We start from the raw sequence: 24,598 nt of genomic DNA, 5'->3' as shown, positions 1-24,598 counted from the left end.
TGTAGTAATTCATGTCAACAGTGCATGCTGAACCCTTTCTCCATGGACCTTTCTATAGCATGAGGGCAGCATCTCCGTCTGTGTGTCAATTTCATATCAAGCTTTCATTACATTGAGGCCCAGTGGGGTCCGTAAGCCCCTGTTGTAGTGGAGCGTGGAAGCAGCTTGTATGTATGAGCTCATACTGCAGGTATTTGTGGGTGAAGACGTCCCCCACCCATGTCCTGTTAGTATGATTTCAGCCCCCACCCTCATGGTACAAAACTCCTAGTTACCAGCCAGGGGTGGGGGGCGACTGTTTACTGCTCGGTTACATTATAAAGGATTCCCCTTACAGGACAAGACAAGTCCCGGGTAGCCGGAGCACACAATATGCTGCTGGGGCCCATCTTTTTGTTCTGTATTGATGTCTGCTTTATGATCCTTGGTGTTATTCTAGTTATTCACTTTAGTTTTCGGATGTTCTTCGATTGCAGTGGGAACTTTTTCATGATAAACTGAGTAGTTTTTGATTCCCAATAGTTGTTCTTTGGAACCTGTTACTCGTGTGATTAAAGGAATAATTTCCAATAATATATTAGAAAGTTATGTAAGTAACCAAAGAAAGAATAAAAAAATCAGAACCTCAGACATCTATAATGTACTTAAACTCTGGTCCAAATCTCATACTTTTTTTAAATTTTTTTCACCGGGAGCATGAGTAAGATCAATAGTGTGACAAAGCAAAACCTTTCCAGGTTGGAATATATGACAGGAAAAATTGCCGTAAAGAGCGTGGGGAACATAAGTCCCTGTGGTTTACACTTTTGGAGTTGACTTGGTTTTTAAAGGGAAGGTACCACGTTTGTAAATCATTAATAAATCAATGTAATGTAGCATAACATGCTGTTATAACCAGGGTGGATTTGATTTAAATCTAACTGATTTAAATCACTAGTCAGTAAGGCTTGATTTGAATCGGTGATTTAAATCAAAGTTTCTACCTAACTGAATTTGACTCCGCAGAGGTCCCAGCCTCTTCTTCACGGCAAAAATGTTACAACATGAACAGAGTTGAGAAAAAGACCTTAAACCTATTGTTCTACAAACCTATGAATACAGAATCAACCCCTTCAGTGCCAAGTCCAAGAAGTTAGACAATATGTTTCTGATTGTTTGGAGTGGAATAGATCTGCACAACACAAGAAGAATGTGAATCTAAGTGTGAGGAGGAGGAAGGGCAAGCAGACAAGAAAATGAAAGTGAAACTTTGAGCACAATACTGCAGCATAGCCACAGACAGACAAGTCTGGATCTGTTTGTGTGTACGATCTGAGGTTTATTACATTCTTTCCTTATAATGGCAGCAGGCCGTAAAAGAGACCCAGTTTGGGAATATTTTAATGAAGCTCCTTCGCCTACCGGTAAGGCAGGCATGCGTGCAAAATGCAAACGATGCAACAAAGAGATGCAAGGCCTGGTGGCGCGAATGAGGCAACATCATGAGAAGTGCGGTGATGAAGGTGAGTCATCTTGGCTTCACAGTAGCAGCACGACACTATCAGTGTCATAATACGGCACCTCATAGTCATAGGAGATAACAGACGGAGACCGACCCTATCTATTGCAATAGAACTGTCACTGCTGTGAACTGGGCACACCTCTGTGGGCTGCACAACTCACAGTAGTGGGAGTGTTCTGCTGCCATATTCATGGAGCCCTAGGATCTGCTAACATAAGCAGTACAACTTCAAGCAGAACAGATCCTAAATTGAAGGCTGATGGGAGTAAAATGCAGGAGAAAAGCACTGGCAGATTAGCAGAGACATCAAGGAGGAACAGTGTACCATTAGCATTATTGGGGCTGTCAGCTGCCCCACAGGAGTTGTGATTTATCCCTCAGTAAGATAAGGAGCTGCAGTGAATGGCCAGACATTGTGGAGGGGGGAGAGAGAATCATGTAATCTGGGTGAGAGAGAGACCATAACTGCTGGTGATAGCAGATCACAGGGCAGTCACCCACAAAATGGCTCTGCCATTGCCTGTGATGCTACTTTTCATTCTGCCCCAGGGATATGAGACCACCCAAAAGGGGAGGGAAATGGTGATGTCAGCAGTTACTGCCCCAATTTTCCAGCTAACAGTAAAGCTGGTAAGTCTTACTATAGCTGCTTGAGGTCTAAAATGGAAAATGCTCCCCCAGTGGTAAATATATTTGTACAAAAATATATATTTTTCATATAGAAATGCTTGAATACATTGCATTAATACATTTTAATTACTATTTTAAGCTTAATTTCACAAAAAAACAAACTACAAGAAGACTGGTGGCACCTTCCCTTTAACTTTGATGCCCATATACATTTAGACTTGGGCCAACCAGATCCAACAATTTGAAAGCAGGACCGAACATGTTACGTTTTAGTGTTCAATCCTCCTAGCAGGGGAAATAAACCACTGTCGGAGGGTCTGGCCTTTTAAACCCCCCATACACAATAGATTAACATTGGTCGAACCTTCCATTATTGTTGCGTTTGGCAGACAGTCTGTGTATGAGGCCTCTGGACACATGATTGTCGAGATTGTTAAAGATCCAGCATGCCCGATTTCGAACTCTCAATCCTTTTGTTCTCCCTGAGATAAGCCGCCAGAGATGTCTGGCAGCATCTCTTCCGTAGAGAACCTAGGAGCGCTCGGCAGAAGGTGCCGTCCTGTGTATGGAAGAATCTGGAGAGATGCTGCCTGCCGAACTATCGTCTAGCTATCATTCAGCCGACAGCCATCTAATGTATGTTGGGGTCTTTATTCTCCCCATACAAAACACTTGTAAAAGGGGAGTTGTTGGGAATAGCCTACGGCCGGACAAGTGTTTCTGACACCCTTTGAGAGAAAGAGTCAAGCTTTAGAGGACAATGTTCGAACCGTTCCATGTTTACGTAGAGCTTTTTAAAGGGGTTGTTCATGATTAGGGCAAATAACTTTGGTTACCCATTTCTCCCATGAGTATGTGCAGGGATTATTACAAGATAGCCTGATTTTTTTGTTCTTTCGCTGTTACAGGGAGGCCGAGGCTTACAAAGAGAAGGGCAATGCGTTCTATGTGCAGAAGGAGTACATTGAAGCTTGCAACTACTATACGAAGGCCATTGGTGAGTACTGCTGGCGTGCTTAGGATTGTTGCCATTCCATCGCCCAGCTTGCCCGCTCTTGTAGGATAGCCGTGGCACTGAGAAGCATGGAAGGTACCAGTTTCTTTATACATGTCTTTTCCTGTCCTGCTAGATCACATACTGTATATTACATCCAGAAGAAAGTTGCGGCACTCAATCATACAGTTCAAAGTCAGATTTATCACAAGGCGTTAATCATTCCACATCTGTAATAAAACCTTTACAGCTGTTAATTTCAGCCACTGATTTCAGTTGCGTGTACACTTCCTTACTTCCTGCTACGCACCAGTCATTGAAGGGTTGGTTACATTTTTATTTTTTTAAGGCCAACAAAGTAGCAGATGCATTAATATAACAAATTATACTCATGTGGTATCTTTCCATATACTCCAGCGCCAACAACGTGGCGCCTCCATGTTCTGTACGTTTGTGTGACTTTCTGTTTACGCTCACATGACTGCTGCAGTCAGTCACTATCCTCAGCAATCACGTGCGTGATGTTCATCCATCACAGCTGAGGGTACACAGCGTCACCACTATAGGACTGATGGGCCAACAGAACGGCGGTGGTGGGGATTTGCTCATTGATTTAAGGCTGTGTGCACACGTTGCGGATTTGATTCCGGATCCCCAGCGTTTTTTTGCCGCACGGAATTGCATCAAATCCGCAGTGTAGTGCACAACCAATGTCAGTCTATGGTAACCGCAGACTTGATGTGAACATGCTGCAGAAAAATCCGCAACGAAACACAGCTTTTTTTTTTCCGCAGCACGTCACTACTTTTGTGCGGAACTGCAGCGTTTCTGCACTTATAGACTTGCATTGAGTCGGGCACATCCGCAGCAAAACCGCAGATGTAAAAAAGATCTGCAGTTTTGCTGTGGATGTGGGTGCGAGAAACACTGCAGATCGGGAGAAGGGAAGTGTGGGCGGTGACTGTGTGCGTGTATGTGTGTGCGAGTGGGCTGTCCGATTAATAATGGATAGGCTTCTTATTGACGCCTTTCCATTATTAACCGGGCTAAATGTCACCTTACAAGGTGACATTAACCCCTTATTCCCCATATCCCACGGCTACAGGGGAGTGGGAAGAGAGGGGCTAAGTGCACCATTTCTGGGGCCACTGGGGGCTGGTATTTGTACCGGGGGGGAGGGTAAATTTCCATGGCCCCTCTCTAGGCTATGAATATCAGCCCGGATCTGTCTGTGTGCTGATATTCATAGCCTGGGAAGGGGCCATGGATATTACCCCCTTCCCAGGCTACAAATATTAGCCCCCGGCTGTCGGCTTTCCTCCTCTGACGCAGAAAATTGCGCGGGAGCCCACGCCATTTTTTTCCTGTGGTTTTTTTTTTTTTTTTTTTTTTTAACATGTTCATTAATAAACATCGGCCGAGATATCTATAGATACATATCTATCCATATATCTATCTACATATATCCAGATATATCTATAGATGGATATATGAATAGATAGATCTATGTATCTATAGATCTATGTATATGTAGATCTATGTATCCATCTCATTCCTTCTATCTATAGATAGATATAGAAGGAATGAGATGGATAGATAGAAGGAATTAGATAGATGATAGATAGAAGGAATAAGATAGATAGATGATAGATCTATAGATAGATAATATCGATCTATGTATATATCTATAGATCTATCTATTCAGCTCATTCCTTCTATCTGTCTAGTCTACCATCTATCTAATTTCTTCTATCTATCCATTTCATTCCTTCTATCCATCTATATATCTATCTATCTATATTTATATCTATCTGTCTATCTATTTATCTATCTATCTATCTATCCTATCTATCTCTGTGTGTAATGGAGTGTGGGTTGGACAAATGTAAAAGAGGAGGTTGGACAGAAATGACATCACAAATCTTTTCTTTTTTTGTTCAATTATACATCTTTATTTAGCTTACAAAAATGCATAAAAAATGCACAAAAAAGCATTTAAAAAATCCAAAATCGCATGAAAAAGCATCATAAAAACGCATAAAAAACGCAGCTGCGTTTTCTGCCAGGAGATGCAGATTTTGTGCAGAAAATTCTGCACCCAAATCTGCAACGTGTGCACATAGCCTAAAGGTTATCTTAATGCATTTCCTACATTCTAGCCAGGGTTTTTTTTTTGTTTTTTTTTTCAAAAATCTTGGGCAGCCACTTTAAAGGCTTCCCTCACTTTGCTCCATAAGAAAGAAAAAATCAAAAAATTCCCAGAGTACTATAATAAGATTTTTTTAATTTTCTTTTGCAAAAGTAACAAGTGTAAATATTTCAAATTGGGTATAATATTAACCCCTTCCAGACATTGGACATACTGATATCTATAATGTGAGCTGAGGAGCCTAGCTTGCATCTTACCCTGTAAGATGGATGTGTGTGTCAGCATTTGCCTTGAACAGTAACTAATGTAGCTGTGCTCTGCTGCTAGTAACCCCCCTTTAAATGAAATCTGTCAGCAGGTGTCTGAGAACAGCATGGTGTAGGGCTAGAGAAGCTGATTCCAGCCATGGGTCACTTAGCGAGCTGCTTGTTGCAATTTTAATAAAATCCTTGTTTTATCAGTAGAAGACTAGTAAACCTACTGCAACATAGTCCTACATATTCATTAGCTCTGTATAACCTCGCCCCCACCGATTGGCAGCTTTCTGCCTATGCACAGTGTAGTCAATGGGCGAGCTGGAAAACAATAGTGCAATATATGATCTTACCTGGTAGATAATGGATAAACAGGAGGTGCAGGGATGTGCTCACCTGGCAGGGTTGTGATTGAGAACACAACAACATAAAAAATCAAAACAACGTCTGCTGCAGATCCACTTTGTGAATTCTAGGAGGAGGCTAACACAGAAAGATGGACCTTTTCTGCGCTGCTGAAGACACCAATACTGGGTTCCACAGACTGATGGAAGAATCCAGGAGGTGAAATACAGAGAGTTTGTCCTAATGAAGAAGTCTGTAAATTTTGAAACACGTAGTCAATAAAACTTCAGTTCTCTGTATCTCGCCTCCTGGATTCTTCCATCACTATCTGTGGAACTCACTATTGGTGTCTTCGGCAGCGCAAAAAAGGTCCATCTTTCCATACCATTCTCTTCTCAGTATGCACCGTTCACAAAGAAAGCTGCCAATCAGGGCTATTGGTGCGGGTAACTCTGGATTCAGAGATCTGCTGCAAATAAAACTTGATCAAATCTGCAGCAGGCAGCCCAGTAAGGCTGGAGTCACACTCAGCGTAAGACCATACGGTCTGTATATTACGGCCGTAATACGCTGAAAAGTCCCCTGTAAGATGCGCCTATTCTGGCACTTGGCCACTCTCTTCCCATTCCCGTGTAGCGGTGGGATATGGGGTAATGAAGGGTTAATGCCACCTTGCTATTGTAAGGTGACATTAAGCCAGATTAATAATGGATAGGTGTCAATTATGACACCTATCCATTATTAATCCAATACTAGTAAAGGGTTAAAAAAACACACACATTATTAAAAATTATTTTAATGAAATAAAAACAAAGGTTGTTGTAATAATTTATTCTACGCTCAATCCACCCGAAGACCCTCGCTCTGTAACAAAGTAAAAATAATAAACCAACAATATACATACCTTCCGAAGATCTGTAAGGTCCCACGATGTAAATCCATCTGAAGGGGTTAAAAAATTTTGCAGCCAGGAGCTCTGCTAATGCAGCGCTGCTCCTTGCTGCAAAACCCCGGGGAATGAAGGTAAAGTAGGTCAATGACCTATATTTACCTTCATTTGCGGTGAGGCGCCCTCTGCTGGCTGTTCCTGGAGCGTGGGAACTTTCCTAGAAAGCTCCCAGGCTCGAGTTCATATGACAGCGCCCTCTGCTGGTTGTCCTCATATGAACTCAAGCCTGGGTGCCTTTTCTGGGTTGGCTGGGGGCAGATGTTTTTAGCCAGGGGGGGGGGGGGGGCAATAACCGTGGACCCTCTCCAGGCTATTAATATCTGCCCTCAGTCACTGGCTTTACTACTCTGGCGGAGAAAATTGCGCGGGAGCCCATGCCAATTTTTTCCGCCATTTAACCCTTTAATTTAATAGCTAGAACGGCCAAATTTTGCATATACACACTACTAACATTAGTAGTGTGGAATATGCAAAAAAAATGGGGATATGAGATGGTTTACTGTATGTAAACCATGTCTCAAATCATGTCGGGATTAGGAAGGAGATAGCAAAAGCCGGCAATTGTTAGTGTGATTTTACTGTACACCGCACTGAATTACCGGCTTTTCTCTCTAACACCGCTGCGTATTTCTCGCAAGTCACACTGCTGGTCCGTGTGTAATCCGTCTTTTTTGGGCTTCCATAGACTTTCATTGGCGTTTTTTTTGCGCAATACGGTGACAAACGCAGCATGCTGCGATTTTCTACAGCCGTAGAAAGCCGTATAATACTGATCAGTAAAATACGGCAGATAGGAGCAGGGGCATAGAGAATAATTGGGACGTTTGTTAGGCGAGTTTTACGGACGTATTTTATGTGCTCATACGTCCGTAAAACTCGCTAGTGTGACCCCGACCTAAGGGATACACTACTAGAATCATGGTCTCTGTCCGTGCATCATGCTTCTCAATCTGGCCGCTGCACTTAGAGCGTTATCTGCGGGCTTCAGATGTGTGTGTGTGTGTGTATATATATATATATATATATATATATATATATATATATATATATATATATATATATATATATATATATATATATATATATATATATATATATATATATATATATATATATATATATATATATATATATATATACACATATATATATATATATATATATATATATATATATATATATATATATATATATATATATATACACATATATATATATATATATATATATATATATATATATATATATATATATATATATATACACATATATATATATATATATATATATATACACATATATATATATATATATATATATATATATATACACATATATATATATATATATATATATATATATATATACACATATATATATATATATATATATATATATATATATATATATATATATATATATATATATATATATATATATATATATATATATATACATACACATACGTATACAATCAGCTTGCTAGGCGAAAATAAAAAGCCCCCACCCAGCTCTATCAATGTTAAAAAAAAAAGTAAACACCACAAGTTGGAGAGAACGGCTACACCAACCAAATTTTACTTTTGTTGTTGTTTTTCTGTTTGTTTGTTTTTTGTTTGTTTGTTTTTTTTCAAATGTTCGGTTTTTTTTTTCACCATTTAAACTACCGTATATACATAACTTTAACATTGCTGTAATTGAACTGACTCGGAAAACCATATAACGAGCTCCTTTTTACCATGAAAAGACGCTGTATAATTAAAACATCCTAAGGCTACTTTCACACTAGCGTTAACTGCAATCCGTCACAATGTGTCGTTTAGCAGAAAAAACGCATCCTGCAAAAGTGCTTGCAGGATGCGTTTTTTCCCCATAGACTTGTATTGACGACGCATTGCGACGGATTGCCACACGTCGCATCCGTCGTGTGACTGATGCGTCGTGCTTTGGCGGACCGTCGGGAGCAAAAAACGCTACATGCCGGAACTCCGCCCCCACCTCCCCGCACCTTACAATGGGGCATCGGATGCGCCGGAGAAATGCATCCGCTGCCTCCGTTGTGCAGTGCGTTAAACGCTAGCGTCGGAATCTCTGCCCGACGCATTGCGACGGGCCGAATCCGACGCTAGTGTGAAAGTAGCCTTATCTGAGCACTTTTGCTCATCACTAATTAAAACCCCAAAAAACAATTGCAGTTTTTTTTTTTCCTCACAACTTCACCGCGCACTTAAATATTTTCCCCCATTTTTTTAGTATATTAAAATGAATTGTGCGACTCCAAATTGTATTCATCCTGCAAAAATGAAGCTCTCATATGACTGTTGTTACGATATAAAAGTTATGGCTCTTGAAAGAAGAGCTGGAAATGACAAAAGCGCCGAAAGATAAACATTTGCTGGTCGAGAAGGGGTTAATCATCAACCTGTTCTGTGAACTATATATGTATTTTTTGTTGTTGTTGTCCTTCTTGGTAAACGCCAGAAAGGTCACAACTGTTGTTTTAGTGCATCTCTACTTATCAAAAAATAAAATAATAAGCCGTCTATATGGGCATGTAGATAATAGGAGTCTGAATAAAATGATACCTTGATATCTGTGAGCCAATGTCTTATTCCAGAGAAATCCACGTTTTATATGTAAATGAACTGGTAAGATCTGTGGGCGGGGCATAGATCTCACGGATAATCTGCCTCCAGAGCTTATTGTAAATGAAGGGGGTGTAACCAGTGTGAGACATGTAATGACTGACAGTCTGTTATAATGACACAGCTGCAGTGAGGTCAGAGCCGGGGTGGCACAGCAGAGCTGACAGTGTTCGCTCTGTATAAACGCTGCAGCCACACTCCCGTAGAGACACTGCTGCTTCCTGTCTCTGCCTCTCGGTACTGTACTGCAGACAGGTTGTTGACATTTTATGACAAACTGGGCCTGGTGCTTAAGTGGTTAGTGTCAAGGGGAGTCTGTAAATGTAGCTCCGTGCTATGTGATTGATACTTGCACATTCTGTGCCCTTTGATTGCATGGATTTCCGTACACGGCCCCCGTCACACACCCTGGACCTGTCCCACCTCTTTGACCTCACACTAGTCTGTAACGTCAGCAGGTGTCCTGGCTTCCAGCTGCTTCATATGGATGATCTCTACAAACAGGCGGGATGACCGAGCAGCTGCCGCTCCTGCTTGTTGTAGCCCCGGGTCTGGAGAGGGGTGTAATGTAGAATCTATTCGCCGGGGAGCAGACGTGCGATCACCAATACTGGTTACCTGGCAGTGATCCGCGGGGAGAGGAGGCCTCCGCAGTAGTGTGATGGCCGGTGACCTGCGCTTACTACACCGGCTAGTCCTAAACCATGTGACACTGGCTTCTTCCATGCTTTCTACAAGTACAGTACTCGCCCAACTTCCTTGTTTTCCGCATTAGACCCTTTTATGCCAATCATTATGGGGCAGAAGCCGCCTTTTAGCCCAGACCTAGTACTGTCACAAGGTCTAGGTGACAAAATGAGTGTCTTTGCTGTACATGGTACAATCCCCCTTTCACGACACTTCCTGTGAAGCGCCGGGGGTCCCTACATTAGTTTGACAGCCCATCGGTTTCATTACATTTCATGTAATGCTTGGTTTCCCCTGCAGAGGCAGTATAGGACAGCGAACGCTTACTGCAGATTCCTCTCCGTGACTGCTGGGGGCGCCGATCAGCTCATCATTGCATGACCTGCTAATGAAAGGATTGTCTACTGCTGACAGCCCATTTACTACTATCCTAAGTATTGTATATGTACATAATGACTGTTTCCAGCTTTAATTTTCAGTGCTTTCTTAAGTGCTCTCGGATTAAACCATTTTATATCCATTTACAACAGGAAAATTGAATTGAAGATTCCTCAGGGGTTGTAATATAAAATTACTTGCAAACGTCTAAAATCTCTATAATCGGGTCCTTAATAGGCCGCTTCTGTCATTACAACATTTTTTGTAATCTAGTTGTAAGGTTGAAAACTGAATATTTTTTTTTTTTTTACTCAAAGGTAAATTCTGCGCTCATTTTCATGGAAGTGTTTCTTCCACTGACAGGAGAATGGCGCCATCTAAGGATGCTAAGTGGAATTGCAGACTTTTCTCTAGTTTGTGTTAGTCCAATTTTATTTTCTATTGATGCAGATTTTATGATTTTATTTTTTTACAGATTGCTCAAGCAAAAATGCTAGTTACTACGGAAATCGAGCAGCTACACTGATAATGCTCGGGAAGTTTCGGGAGGCTCTGGAAGACGCCCAGCAAGCTGTTCGGCTAGACGACTCCTTCGTGAAGGTAGGTCCTACGGGCTCTGCTGTTTTCTGGAGGAGTTATTTTGGGGTTTGTGGACACCTCTTCGCAGGAGAATACAGATGCAAATCTCATCCACTCACTGCAGAAATGTACCTGTACCTAAAATGACCTGGGGATTTTAACCCCTTTTGCAACAGCTGCCATACATTATTAATTTAAAAACGGGCTCAAAAACTGAGCCTGTGACATATACTGTAGGTTGGGTGCCGGCTGTGTTACATTGCAGGCACTTGAGCAACTGACTCCGATCGCATCAGTTTAACTTCTTAAAGGGGTAGTCCCATCTTCAAGTTCCCATCCCAATATGTAGTAGGTGTAGTAATAATAATATTAGCAAATGCCTCCAATTAGAATTGGAATAGTTTTTCTGATTCGCTATGTCTCTTCCCTCAGTTGCAGGCATTGCAGGACCTTAGGTATCCATGGTTATGACCACTAGCAACTAACTAACTGTCACTATATTAGTGGCCGTGACCATGGATATCTAAAATCCTGCAATGCCTGCAAATGAGGAAAGACCTAGCGAAACAGGAAAAATATACAACATTTCTAATTAGAGGTATTTACTAATATTATTATTATTACACCTACTACATACTGGGATAGGATCTTGGAGATGGGAATACCCCTTTAAGTGCAACTTCAGGTGTTTTAATTACAACAGGTCCAATACCCCTCCACAGAAAGAGAATTTTAGTCTAGGAAGAGGTTTCACATGTACCCATTCAGATGGAGACGTTTATTCTCAGCGAGGTAAGGCAAGCGTAGGACCTGGTATAAGAGAGATGCCGTAAAGTGGCTACCAGGTACACATAAAATTGGCCATTTTTATGCGCTAAAAGCTCTAATTTTTCATATTTCTAGTGCAGTAATGCAGTTCAAATTTTGTATTTCAAGTTTGTATGTTCTAGCGCTGCAGTGTGCTGCCCTATTTATTTAACCTTTAGGTGCAACTGTCAGGCATGTCGGTGACATATGAATGGCTTTCAGTATGTTAGGGTGCCAGCCATTGGTCCACTGCACGATGCGGTCATGGGGTCTCGTCAGCCTGTTGCCTGCTAAAGAACATCAGAGGAGATCATCAAATTCACAATAGACTTCACCATTGCAGTGTATTAAATAGGCAATCAAGGCATCGCAGGTTCAGGTCCCTTAAGGGGACTTTACATGAAAATGTAAAAAAAAAAACATTATCTGATAAATGTAATTAAAGGGAACCTGTCACCCCGTTTTTTCAGTACGAGATAAAAATACTGTTAAATAGGGCCTGAGCTGTGCGTTGCTATAGTGTATTTTGTGTTCCCTGATTCCCCACCTATGCTTCAGGAAAATGGCCTCCGCGATCTCCATCTGCGCACGCGCGGCATCCCGCGGCCATTTTCCTGAAGCCCCGGGCAGCAGAGGACTCTATATGCGCACGCGCGGCCTCAGGAAGATGGCCGCCCCCACAGATCACCAGGGAAATGGCGCAGATCACACGTTTTTTCTTCTCCTGCCCAGTGGATTCAGAAGATGGGCATGCGCAAACCACTACGCCACCAACGGAAAGATATGCAAGATGTGGGGGAAGAAACAGCGATGTCGCCACGCCCATATGACCTGACCAACCTGATTGACAGGCGAAAACGGCGACTTTGGTAAGTTATTTCGGCAGCATAGGTGGGGAATCAGGGTACACAAAATACACTATAGTAACGCACAGCTCAGGCCCTATTTAACGGTATTTTTATCTCGTACTGAAAAAACGGGGTGACAGGTTCCCTTTAAAAAAAAATTAAACCACCAGAATTAGCATTTCTCCTTCGCCTCATTGGGGGACACAGACCGTGGGTGTATGCTGCTGCCAATAGGAGGCTGACACTAAGTGATACAAAAAAGTGATCTCCTCCCCTGCAGTATACACCCCCCTGCTGGCTCTCGGCTCCTCCCCTGCAGTATACACCTCCTGCTGGCTCTCGGCTCCTCCCCTGCAGTATACACCTCCTGCTGGCTCTCGGCTCCTCCCCTGCAGTATACACCCTCCTGCTGGCTCTCGGCTCCTCCCCTGCAGTATACACCTCCTGCTGGCTCTCAGCTCCTCCCCTGCAGTATACACCCTCCTGCTGGCTCTCAGCTAACCAGTTCTTGCTTAGTGTCTGTAGGAGGCACATGGGTCTGTTTCAGACCCCAACGTTTTTATTTTGTTTACTTTTCTGTAAATTATTATTTTTTAATTAACGGAGTGAAGGGGGCGACGGTTCCTTTCAAGGTTCCGATCTCCCCCGAACCATCAACAGGCGAGCACGGCGAGTATACCTCCCCGTACCCTCTCCTGCGACGTGGGAAGCCATGCCTGAGCTCACTTCAGGGGCGACGGTTCCTTTCATGGTCCCGATCTCCCCACACCAGCAGCAGGTGACCACATGGAGTGTCGCCTCCATGTTTCCTCTCCTGGAGCCAGGCCTAATGCCGGACAACTGACCCTGTTCACCCGGACTGAACTCCGTGGCTGTACAGAGGCCCCTCTCTATGGCGTCCGAGCAGCCCCCACTGTCCCACCACTGTGAAAGCGGATGGCACAAGGAGGCGGACGGTTCCTCTCCACCTCCCTAACAAACGGATGATGGATTGAGGTTTATCCCTGCACTGTCCACGCTGCACAGAACAGCGCTGAAACCCACATCCGCAGCGGCTCCATGCCGGGACGCGCACCAATAGTGAGTGGATCCATCTGCAGAGGGATATCCACATGCTGACAGGCAGCCTCAGCCACTTCCCTGTGGCCCACCTCTCTGAGGTAACGCTCTGGATGGCTGCAAAAATTTAGCCCCTGGCTTCGGCCGATTTGTAGGCCGCATCCTGGAAGTCTTGCCTGGAACGACCCACTGGTGACGTCCGCCGGCTACAGAAATTTAGGCCCCGGCTTAGGCCTATTCAACATCGTGTCTGTGGCTCCGCCCCCCAAATTGGCGCTTCTCGCTCTCTGCGAGATTTTATCAACTCTGCAGCTCCCGGTGGCCATCTTGGTCCACCCGGCCAGCTCACACTGGGGTGACAGTATTTTTGCATTAAAGGGGCACATCCACTCTACATCAGTACCCGGGTAAGGAAGTACCTGGTCTTAAAGGCACATGACCAGTATTTCCTGGTCTTAAAAGCACATGACCAGTATTCCCTGGTCTTAAAGGCATGTGGCCAGGATTCCCAGTGTTAAAGGCGCATGACCAGTATTCCCTGGTCTTAAAGGTGCATGACCAGTATTCTCTGGTCTTAAAGGTGCATGACCAGTATTCTCTGGTCTTAAAGGTGCATGACCAGTATTCTCTGGTCTTAAAGGCGCATGACCAGTATTCTCTGGTCTTAAAGGTGCATGACCAGTATTCTCTGGTCTTAAAGGTGCATGACCAGTATTCTCTGGTCTTAAAGGTGCATGACCAGTATTCTCTGGTCTTAAAGGCGCATGACCAGTATTCTCTGGTCTTAAAGGTGCATGACCAGTATTCTCTGGTCTTAAAGGCGCATGACCAGTATTCTCTGGTCTTAAAGGCGCATGACCAGTATTCCCCGGTCTTAAAGGCGCATGACCAGTATTTCCTGGTCTTAAAGGCGCATGACCAGTATTCCCTGGTCTTAAAGGCGCTTGATCAGTCCGAGGAGCCCTCCACCGCCGACCCCAGCTTTATCCTCTAGTTCCCCTCAGTGGACTTCTTCACTGACCAGTCCATGGTTCTCGGACCAAGAGATTGAATCCCTCTGTGTACCCTCTGTGTTTGGAGTGCTCGCAGGACCAATATACATGGTCCCTATCCTACATGGGAGCCATCGGCTAGCAGGGGTCGCAAGTATTCTAGAAACGCGCAGGCGTCTAGAAACATACAGGCATCTAGAAAACGGAAGTTTTTCGTTTCCTGCTCCCTCACCAATGATTTGATGACAACAAGGCTCTGAATATGGATTGGATATTGCCTGAGCTTGCCAGAGCTTCAGAGACTAAACTCCCTCGAGAGCATTTGCCATTCAATTCGGATAAGCGATTCACTGGACAGAAGCCTCTACGTGGGATGCCATGCCTGGCCTGTTTTTTAAGGGCGACGGGTCCTTTAAAGGGCACCGATCTCCCCACACCATCAACAGACGAGCACACGGAGTGTCGTCTCCATGTTTCCTCTTCTGCATCCAGGCCTAACGCCAGACAACCTGTCCTGTCCACCCGGAGACCTGAACTCTGTGGACATATAGAGGCACCCTTTTTGGCGTACGAGCTCCCCCCTCTGCATCACCACTATTTAGTGGATGATGCAAGAGGGCGGACAATTCCTCTCCACTTCCCTGTTAAGAGGTTGATGGATCGAGGGTTCCTAATTTTTATCTCTGCACCGTGAAAAGAGGAGATGGCAAGAGACTATGACCTGCTGGATGCAGCCGCACATTCTGCCATAGGGCAGTTTAACCGGGTAGAATCTCCTGTGGTATACCTACCAGTATCCCTACCTGATGGGTCATCAATTAAAAATACCACGGACTGTCAGATAGCAAATCTGGTTCGTTCCGTCTTGCGGCTTCGGGTCCAGCGCTCTATCCTCCCTAGCGGCCGCATGGATTGCTAGAGCAATGGTCCCCTGGCTGGAGACCTTAACTGCCTTGATTCACACCAGCAACAACTGGCCAATCAAATCTTTTGAGCGGGAGACTGACAAAGGATTGTATAAGGATTGTCCAGCACAGTCTAGATCTAAGGGATCTTGGTTCCAAACAGGGGAACGAAAAGTAAGATCGACCCTGGACCTCAAACTTCTAACAACCTTTGACATGGTCCTCCTTCTTTGGATGGAGTCCCTCCGCTCAGTCATTACTTCAACAGAAAAAGGTGCAGTTTCCGGCATCCATCGACATTCGGGTTGCTTGCCCTCTGCAAAAATTCCTTCGCCTTTCCATTCGTCAACAGCATTTTCAAGTCACAACCTTGTCCTTCGGCCTTGCTTCCGCACCCAGAGTGTTCGCTCGGGTCATGGCGGATGTCCTGTTTCTCTTGCACTCTAGAGGTGTGCTCGTCCTGCCCTGTTTGGTCTGTCTAGCTGCCCTTCCAGGACTACGCTGAGTCGTCTATATCTCTTGCGATACCTTCTCTCCTGGGCTGGCAGCTACACTTAGACAAGTTCTCCTCATTTCCAGCCCAGCAGATATCCTTTTTGAGGATGATCCTGCACACTTCTAGAAGGATGGTAATTCTTCCTCGAGACAAGGTCATGGCCCTTCAACAGGGAGCTCGCGCAAGGAGAGTTCTGAGGACTTGATTACTCACCCCCTCATTTCATTCGATTTGCTAAGAGAGTTCTGAGCAAAAATGGTGATGACAATGGAAGCGGTCAAAGCAGACTTTCAGACAATAGTCTCTGAGCTCCTTCTTCATCCAGGGCCTTTCTCCCGGTTCAATGGTTATTAGTAACTTCCAATGCCAGTCTTCTTCTCCCCATCATTGTTCTGGAGATCCGAATGGTAGTCTTACAGCAGGTCCACTGCCTTCTGGCGGGTCTCCCTATCCGAATTCAATTGGATAATGCCACGGCGGTGCCTTACGTCAGTCATCTAGCAGGTACCCACGGTCAGGCGCCATGACCGAGGTACCTCACTTTCTCTGATGGGCCGAAGTCTATTATTCGGTGATCTCGGCAGTATATATCCCAGAAGTAGAACTCTGAACGGCAAACAAATTAAGCCGTCAGGGTTCCGCCTCAAATCAGTGAAAACTTCACCCCGAAGTCTTCCATCAGATCTGTCCTTACTGGAGCTCTCCAGTTGTAGGTGGGATGACATCCAGACTGAAGGCCAATGTACTCGAGTTCGTGGTTCGGCCTCGAGATCCAAGAGCCATCGCTCTCCATGCTCTGGTTCTGCCGTGGTACCAGTTTCCATAACTCCCCTTCCACTGCTTCCGAAAGCCTTTCGGAAGCAGAAAGGGGCCCCAGTGATCCTCAGAGATCCGCACTGACCACGTCCGTTTTTTTGTTTGCGGAGCTAGTATCTTCTCGCCTTATCGCAGCACAACCGCAAGTAGGGACTTTCTCACAGGGAGTTTTCACACGTAGTTCTTCCCTATCGCATACCGTTAGATCATTGGGACCTTATTATTCCTAGGAGCCTTACAGTAGGCTCCTTTTTCATCCGGGCAGACTTTACTATCAGGGAAAGTCGTCCCGTTCTCCTCTGCGATATTCTCACTCTGACGAGTCTTCGGAGCTAGCTTCTCTGCTCTTTCAGACTTTTTTCCCTTATTTCCTTCGAGGCAAGGTTGTCCTCAGGCCATCTCCATCCCTTGTTACCAAGGTGGTACTGTATTACCACTGTTATGAGGGCATAGTTCTTCCCTCATCTCCTTTGGCTCCAGTCCACAAAATGGAATAAGATCCCCCATATTCTGGACGAAGTGAGTGCTCTGAGTAGGTACGTCTTGAGGACGGCGTCCTTCTGAAGGTTGGACGTTTTATTTGGGCTTCCTGACGGTAGAGGAAGGCTTCCTGACATTTTCAGGAAGGGTTTAGCCGTTTCATCGACCATGATAACATGGTGAATTCTTTTCACCATCCAGGAGTCCTTCCGTGCTAGATGTCAGCCTATCTCCCTGTCTATCAAGGGTTCTAGGCACCAGGCGTCAGCAAGGCACGCCTGCAAGCTTGTGGATTCGTCCAGTCCGCATGCATTCTTGAAGCACTATAATTCCCACACTTCCACAGATGTGAGTCTGGGCAGGCGGACTCTGGAGGCCGCGGTGGCGCACTTGTAAGTAGCGGTTACACAGGGCCTGATCTGTTGTTGTCCCCACCCAGGGACTGCTTTGGGACGTCCCACGGTCTGTGTCCCCCAATGAGGCGAAGGAGAAATAGGGATTTTTGTGTACTCACCGTAAAATCCTTTTCTCCGAGCCATTCATTGGGGGACACAGCTCCCACCCTGTTATTAGCTTATGATTGTTTTTTATAATCTGACATGCTATACTCTCATATATAATATGACATGCTATATGCTCATATATTGTTATTGATCTCCTACTGCTTTTGCACCGAACTGGTTAGCTGAGAGCCAGCAGGAGGGTTTATACTGCAGGGGAGGAGCTAACTTTTTTTGTATCACTTAGTGTCAGCCTCCTATTGGCAGCAGCATACACCCCACGGTCTGTGTCCCCCAATGAATGGCTCGGAGAAAAGGATTTTACGGGTACACAAAAATCCCCTTTTTTTTTTTTTTTTTTTTTTAATCACTGCCCTTCCTCTTTCCCAAGAAAGGAAGAAACAGAGAAAAAAGTCGTAGGTATCTCCAAATGTAAACCAAATTTAGTTTTTTTTCTGGAAAGTCATCAATTTTTTAAACTATTATAATATAAAAGAAAAGACTTTGAAAGTTTGATATCGCTGTAATCGTATCGATCTGCAAAATACTATTGCCAGTTTGTTTGACTTCATAATGTGCGCTGGAATTCCAAAACCCCAAAATAGTGGAATTGCTTCTTTTTTTTCACTTTTTTTTTTTCACTGTTTCACTTTACTTTTCTTTTTATACAATTTTTAAAGCTTTGTGAGTGACACCATTCATTTTACTATGTTGATTGGAGGGGGGGAATGATATTATATATTATATTATATATACTTTTTGCAAATTTTTCCTGTTTTTCACCCTTTGCAGTGTACTCTAATGATTACTAGTGATGAGTGTAAGTGCTCGTTACTCAAGTTTGCTGAGGGTGCTTTGGTGTGCACAGTGTCGCGGCTGCTAGAGTGACCTGCCACAAGACATGCAGGGATTGCATGACAAACCAGTCAATCCCTGCATCTTTTGTGGCTGTCTAACATCCGCGAAACATGCGGCCACGGGGACACAAGCATTTCACTCGAGCACCCGCGATACTCTGTGCATACACGAGCACCCGCGGCAAACTCGAGTAACGAGCACTTGCGCCCATCGCTAGTGATTACATAATTTATACTTTTCTAGGGCCATCAACGAGAGGGGAAGTGTCACTTGACCCTGGGAAATGCTATGGCTGCTACCCGGTGTTTTCGGAAGGTATTAGAACTGGAGCCAAATAACGAGCAGACCCGGCAGGAGGTAAGAGTAATGTCCTCATGGAAGGTGTGTGCACACAGAAGAGAACTACTGCTCCACATCTTCACCCTTTTTTTGTCTTTTCCTTTTAGTTGAAGAACGCAGCAGCTGTATTAGAGTATGAAAGGATTGGGGAAGCCGACTTTGAAAAGCGGGATTTCCGGAAGGTTAGCTGACTTATGTATGGGTATTTCTATAAAAACCGCACAGGCTCGCCTGGACCCTGCAGTATAAAGAAGGGTGGGCTTGCTCATGTAATGACTCATGACTGTGAACAATTGCAACATTTTTAGCAATGCTACTAATGTCCAGTATTTGGCAGCTTCAAATTAAAGGGAATCTGTCACCTAATTTTGGCCCTATAAACTTCGGCCACCACCTTCAGGGGCTTATCTACAGCTTTCTGTAATGCTGTAGATAAGCCCCCGAAGTATCCTGAAAGATGAGTAAAAGAGGTTAGATTATACTCACCTGGGGGTGAGGGGGGGGCAGTGCCTCCTATCTTCATACGATTTTGTCATCCTCCTTGCTTCTGTTGCGGCTCCTGCGCAGGCGTAATTCTCTGCCCTGCAAAGTACTGCAGTGCGCAGGCGTCAGGCCACTCTGACCTTTCCCGGGGCCTGCACACTGCAGAATTATGCCTGCACAGGAGGCCTTGGACCGCATTTGGCCCCTGATGGTGGAGGCCGCAGTTTATAGGGACAAAATTAAGTGACAGTTTCCCTTTAAAAGGGTTTTACAAGTTTCAGAAAACTTTAGCTCCCAGGCAAGTAGACAGCATGAGCTGCTGAGCTCATTGATTGGCTGCAGCGCTGTTATGATCTGTCGCCGTCCGTCGTTTGCTACAATGAAACCCTATGGCACCGGATCCGTCAAATGCCGGTATCCGGTGACAGATTCTGGTTTTTTTTTTACCTGAGCATGCTTCGATTTTTATTTATTTTTTTTTTTATCCAATTAGCTGTATCAGCTAGTCAGATCCGTAAAAAAAAAAACGGATCCGTCGCATCAGTTTTTCACAATCTGCTACGGATTCGTTTTTTTCACCATCTGACGGATTGTGCCTGACTGCAAAAAACTGATGTGTAAATGCAGCCTTAATGCACACTTGTCATGAATCACAGGGAGGATATTTTTATCATCCCACCGCTGACACCAATATGTCATGAATCGGGGGTGTTTGGTTGGCCCCGGTTCTTTTCTGAAGAGGATTAATCTATATCCCAGTTCCGGTTTGGAACTTGCAGCTCTCTGGCGCCCCCTTACCTTCAGGTCAGACAGGCTTCTGTCCATGACGAACTGTCGCTCCTCAGCAGGGCAAAGATGTAGGAACTGGTCTTTGATCATCAGGTCTTGCAGCTGTGCAAAGGTGGTCACTGACAGTCCTTGGGTCCACTGGACAAACTAGGTCCTGAGTCCATGTGCCACATCGCTGTAACTGTCGTGTGGGCCACGTTGGAGGTTCCGGAACTTTCTACGGTAAACCTCAGGTGTAAGCTGGTACTTTTATCAAGGCCTGCTTGATGGCCTCAGTCTTCATCTTGGTCTTGAGGGAGAGAAGCAAACGCCTCCATAGCTTTGCCTTTTAGCCCTGGGGTCAGGTATCGGGCCCATTGGTTTCCAGGCAGCCGGTACTGTCTGCAGGCTTTCTCAAATGCCCGTAGAAAAGTGTCCAAGTTCCCGTCCTTTTCCATCACAGGAAAGTGCTCCGGCCGGGGTTTAGGGATCTGAGCGCTGTTGGGCTCGCCGCTGGACTGGGACGACCTCGGCCCCTGAAGTCAGGCTAACTCCAGCTGGTGCTTGTGCTCCCGCTTGCTGCTCGGCTCTCTCCGCCTCCCGCTGGGCCCCCGCTTTCACTTGGTATTTGCTGGATCAGCCTCAGACGTCCATCACGGTCTTCGGTGGGGAGTTGTTCCAAGGCCATCGGCAGGTGGGGGTCCATTCCGCTCTGGTTGCCAGTAGGGCCAGCATTCAGTGGCTGGAACTAATCTGCAGCACCACCTGCGCAGGTGCTGGCGTCTGCATCCACTGGGCTCTGAGAGCGGTCTTGAGTGGCTTCCCATTGTACCAGATCTGTGACCGGTTGGCTTTTGTTTTTGCCCGCAGAGTCAATCTGCTTCAACATGCACAAGACAGTAAGAGTGTCCTTGGTCTGCTTCTTATAAAAGGCCTCTCCCAGCATAGCCATGGTTGCCAAATAAAAGATAGGACAAAAAAAAACGAAGAGAAGGTTAGGGGGTAATCGCTATATGCATTATTGTGTCAGGACTAGTAAACACTAGTTCGTTCTCCAAAACTTTTGCGCAGAGTCCTTCCTAGAACTGTGCAAGCTTTTAGTGAGAGGAATGATTGCTCAAACCAGATCACTAATGCTCTATTATCCCACCGCTCTGCCACCAAAATGTCACGAATCACGGGGGATATTTTTATCCCACCGCTGACAGCAATAAGTCATGAACCGGGGGTGCTTGGTTGGCCCCGATTCTTTTCTTAAGGGGTTTTATCTATATCCCACTTCCCAGTTCCGGTTTGGATCTTGCAGCTCTCTGGCGCCCCCTTACCCTCTGGTCAGACAGGGTACTGCACCTAAGATAATTAGTTTCCAGAAAGGATGCCTTACTATGTACTGGCTAATGGGCACACTGCAGCAAGGGCGATAAAACTACTCCCACTCAGGTGGCAGCAATAATTATCAACGCCATCCGTCGCTGCCAGTTTCCCCAAAAGCACAGGACAATTCCGCTGCCACCAGCTCCTATCTCTTAATAATGGGTCAAGAGCCAACCCAATTAGTACCGTAATTTTACTTCAGAGGACATGACAGTACGTTATAGAGCAAGGAGAAATGAAGCTAGTAATTTTATATATTTTACTCCAAAAGATAGGCAGTGTTTACAAAAGGGTGAAAAGATATTATAAAAGACAAGTATCGTATGTACAGACCATTACAAAAATTACAGGGATTAAAGGTGAAAATCAACTTACAGTCCTTTCATATCATTCAATGGTACGCCATGTGGTGGCGGGGGAGGGCACCCTCCCAAAATCATCAGGTCAGATGAATCCCCCGGCAAAAGACCCCCCCCCCACCCCCCCTTGTCTGGGCCTCTGAGTTTTATACCTTTGCCCAAATCTAAGGGTCTCTCAACCCCCCCCCCCCCACACACACACACCCCCCACCCCCACCCGGATGACCTCATAGGGTGGGCAGAGCAATGGATTGCACTCCTCTTTCTTGAGTAAATGAAAAAACATCATCCCACATATCTCAGCACATGAACCTCGTAGAAAGACGATACCTGTGTGGTTATGCTCAGCATGACATGGGTGTTCATTTAAGTATAAACATGGGGTAGCTGGGTGACCCGGTTAAGTAGTAGTCCGTTTCCCAATTGTGCTGGTTCTGGAACCTAGAAAACTCACTGGCTAGTAGTTCTACCGAGGCACGTGCCAAAAATGTATTTGTCCCACTTCTATCATTAATCAGTGCTATGATATTTTACGTTTGCAAGGACAAAGAAACCTTGGTTTTTCCATGTGCTTTTACTTGTACTTTCAGTTTAAGGCCATAAAACTCCTCAGTGAGGGCTGCTGGCATGCTGGTCTCACATTACAGCTGTATAGCAGGGGAGAGGGAGGGGGGAGTGAAATCGCACACAGGCACATGCAGGCAGAGGAAACTGCAGCTGAGAGCTCTGTATGTGTAATTGAAATAATAAGAAATTCTTCATATTTCCTGACAACACTGCACACAAAAAATAAAGGGAACACTTAAACACAATGTAACTCCATGTCAATCACACTTCTCTGAAATCAAATTGTCCAGTTATGAAGCAACACTGATTGTGAATCAATTTCTCCTGCTGTTGTGTAAATGGAGCAGACAATAGGTAGAAATGATAGGCAATTATCAAGACACACCCTATAAAGTAGTGGTTCTGCAGGTAGTGACCACAAACCATTTCTCTGTTCTCATCCTTTTTGGCTATTCTTTTGGTCACTTTTGCATTTTGTCATTGGTCTCACCCCAAGAGGAACAGTAGTTCAGGTAGCTCAGGTAGTGCACCTCATCCAGGATGGCACTTCAATGCGATCTGTGGCAAGAAGGTTAAGGTACAATCACATTAAGCGACGCTGCAGCGATCTAGACAACGATCCCGATCGCGGCAGCATCGCTGTGTGGTCGCTGGAGCTCCAGCGACCAACGATGCCGAAGTCCCCTGGTAATCAGGGTAAACATCGGGTTACTAAGCGTATGGGCCGCACGTAGAAACCCGATGTTTACCCTGGTTACCAGCGTAAACGTTAAAAAAAAACAAACACTACATACTTACATTCCGGCGTCTGTCCTCTCCGGCGCTCTGCTGCTCTGCACTCAGCGCCGGCCGCAAAGCAGAGCCGCTGTGCTTTCCGACCGCTGCGCTTACACAGTGCAGAGAAGCACAACTCGGGGGACAGACACCGGAATGTAAGTATGAAGTGTTTTGTTTTGTTTGTTTTTTTACATTTACACTGGTAACCAGGGTAAACATTGGGTTACTAAGCGCGGCCCTGCGCATAGTAACCCGATGCTTACCCTGGTTACCAGTGAAGACATCGCTGAATCGGCGTCACACACGCCGATTCAGCGATGTCTGTGGGAGGTCCAGCGACGAAATAAAGTTCTGGACTTTCTGCGCCGACCAACGATGTCACAGCAGGATCCAGATCGCTGCTGCCTGTCAAACTGAACGATATCGCTATCCAGGACGCTGCAACATCATGGATTGCTAGCGATATCGTTCAGTGTGACGGTACCTATAGCGGTGTATGTCAACAGTGTCCAGAGCGTTGAACAGATAACAGGAGAGGTGGAGGGGGCCGTAGGAGGGTATCAACCCAGCAGCAGAACCATTATCTCCTCCTTTTCGCAAGGAGGAACAGGAGGAGCATTTCCAGAGCCCTGAAAATGACCTCCAGCAGGCCACTAACATCCATGTGTCTGCTCAAACTGTCACATAGACTCCATGAGGGTGGTATGAGGGCCCGATGTCCCCAAGTGGGTGTTTTGCTTACAGCCTGACACCATGCTGGGTATTTGCCATAGAACATCAAGATTGGTAGATTCAATATTGGCTCTCTGTGCACTTCACAGGTGAGTGTAGGTTCACACTGAGCCCATGTGACAGTCTGGAGACACCGTGAAGAACATTCTTCTGCTTGCAGCATCCTACAGCACTGCCAGTTTGGCAGTGGGTCAGTAATGGTGTGGGGAGGCATTTCTCTGGAGGGCCGCACAGCCCTCCATGTACTAGCCAGAGGGACCCTGACTGCCCTTAGGTACTGGATGAGAACCTCAGACCCATTGTGAGACCATATAAAGGAGCACTGGG

At 45.2% G+C, this 24,598-nt stretch overlaps 1 protein-coding gene across 1 annotated transcript in view; it reads left to right on the top strand.

Annotated features, from left to right (window-relative positions):
* Positions 1-24,598, top strand: part of DNAJC7 (DnaJ heat shock protein family (Hsp40) member C7) — a 51,324-nt gene that overhangs the window by 5,011 nt on the left and 21,715 nt on the right. The window contains exons 2-5 of the mRNA XM_069751788.1: positions 3,040-3,128; positions 11,008-11,132; positions 19,116-19,229; positions 19,319-19,393. Coding sequence (XP_069607889.1) covers positions 3,040-3,128; positions 11,008-11,132; positions 19,116-19,229; positions 19,319-19,393 — 403 coding nt within the window. The remainder of the gene's footprint in view (positions 1-3,039; positions 3,129-11,007; positions 11,133-19,115; positions 19,230-19,318; positions 19,394-24,598) is intronic.

The sequence above is a fragment of the Ranitomeya imitator genome, chromosome 2, assembly GCF_032444005.1.
Source record: "Ranitomeya imitator isolate aRanImi1 chromosome 2, aRanImi1.pri, whole genome shotgun sequence".
Classification (NCBI taxonomy): Eukaryota; Metazoa; Chordata; class Amphibia; order Anura; family Dendrobatidae; genus Ranitomeya; species Ranitomeya imitator.
The sequence above is the reverse complement of the archived record's forward strand: the minus strand, read 5'-3'. Positions and strand labels throughout refer to the sequence as shown.